Raw genomic sequence first — 1,800 nt, 5'->3', positions numbered from 1 at the left:
GCCCTCTACTTTATCGTCCTTAAACTGCAAAATACTATCGGAGATGAGCTATTTCCTAGAACCTAAATTTGAATTTTTAAAAGCTTTCGGTTAGTACCAGAGAATATTTAATTTTAAAGAGGAAAAGTGACAAAACTTTTGGAAATAGAATAACACGGTGACATTTATTTCTTTAGATTTATAGATGCATTTTTACTTAATTTAAGAGTAACTCCAAAGGTAAAAAAAAGTATTCTCTCCTCATAATGATTCCGATTTTTTTATACTGGTTAGTTGAAGAATCCTCAATGATTTTTTTTTTTTCGTTCCACTCAACACATCGCGTTTCATTTTTTATCATTTAGATGTTTGTACCGTTTCTATCCTTAGTCTACTCTCATATCACCCAAAAAAGAAATGGAAATGCATGTTGCTCGGCTAGGAAGTTAAAGCTATTTGAAAGAAAAATTTTATATGTCGTTTTCCTACCATCAATCTACGCTCTCCTAAGGTTGCGAAGAGGCAGGTTTGCTGGGGCGATACGAGAAAGGTCTGGGACCCTGCAAACTAGCTGTGATAAACCCTCTCTGAATCCTGGCATCCGAACAGCGTAAATTATAGGATTTACAAGTGAGTTGGCTAGAAATAGAACTACCACAGCCATATTCATATGAAAATGATGCATCTTAAAACAAGCGGAGGGAAGGTGAATACATGTTACATACATGATTGTCCCTGGTAGAAGACAAAGTAACGATGCAAGTGAGACGATAAGCGCAGTACCCGTCAGTTTTCTTTCTCTTCTGGACCTAGAATGGATTTGAGGATGACGACTACATCGTACTTTGATAACAATGAGGATGTAAGATACACAGATAAAAAATAGAGAAACTGCATAAAATAGGATATACAAGTATGTATGAAGTTCAGCTCGATCAGCAATTTCCCATAAAAAAATTTGAGCGGCTTCTCTGACAATAGGTATTAACCAAATGACAATAATTATGGCTCTATAAACACATTTCCTCACAAAGCGATGCCTGAATGGACAAAATGTTGCGTGTAACCTCTCTAAGGAAATAGCAATAAGATTTGTAAGGGAAGTAAAATAGAATAAATGTAGAAATACAAAAGATAAACGATGAGACCAAAGAGTATTTCGTCTGTAATTCCATAGAGGACAGAGCCAATCAATTTTTATTTCAATCTGCAGCGGCCCAGAGACTGCGCCCACCAAGACATCGACTATCGCAAGATGGATGATCAAATATGTACTCCGCCGCTGTAGCTGCCGCTTCTTCTTCACAAAAACAGCAATGGTGATGATATTAAGGATGACAATGGCCAGACATTCGATGATGAGGACCACAAGCCATGGAATGCACTCTGAAGCTGAGGAGAAAGGCTCCATTTTCTCCGAGCTCTGTTAGCTGCCATAAAAATAACAGAAAACAGTTCAATTAAAGATAACATGAAATATGACTTCAATATTCTCAATAAAGATACATGTCAAATATTGCTTTTTGCGCTTCTTAAACGTGTTTTGAAAAACTTAGTTTCGTCCATTGACTTAAACTGATCCTCATGTTTCTTTATGCGAGATTCATATCCGGAAATTTAGTCATTCAGCCTGTTCCCTTTTTTCCATTTTGAAAAAGACGGATATAATGATATAGAACTTTTTCGATGTTCACTAAATAAGCGGAAAGCTTTGCCACTAGTGATCTCAATTGCTTGAAGGAAATTTATAGCCTCCATAGACAGATGGCAACAAACAATTTAGAGATCTTCCGGAAATATAGCAGAAAGACCTCGTAGAAA

At 36.5% G+C, this 1,800-nt stretch overlaps 1 protein-coding gene across 1 annotated transcript; it reads right to left on the bottom strand.

The window, feature by feature from the left end:
* Nucleotides 1-410: 410 nt before the first annotated feature.
* On the bottom strand, nucleotides 411-1,390 carry LOC113674521 (uncharacterized). The gene has a single exon (XM_089182471.1). It carries the CDS (start codon nucleotides 1,388-1,390, stop codon nucleotides 476-478), a length of 915 nt encoding a protein of 304 aa, XP_089038597.1. The 3' UTR covers nucleotides 411-475.
* Nucleotides 1,391-1,800: the final 410 nt, after the last annotated feature.

This window comes from Pocillopora damicornis, chromosome 9 (assembly GCF_964200805.1).
Source record: "Pocillopora damicornis chromosome 9, jaPocDami1.2, whole genome shotgun sequence".
NCBI classification, from domain to species: domain Eukaryota; kingdom Metazoa; phylum Cnidaria; class Anthozoa; order Scleractinia; family Pocilloporidae; genus Pocillopora; species Pocillopora damicornis.
The sequence above is the reverse complement of the archived record's forward strand: the minus strand, read 5'-3'. Positions and strand labels throughout refer to the sequence as shown.

Excerpts from the sequence above, each read along its gene's own strand:
- LOC113674521 (XM_089182471.1), bottom strand. The coding sequence starts at position 1,390 with ATGGAGCCTTTCTCCTCAGCTTCAGAGTGCATTCCATGGCTTGTGGTC.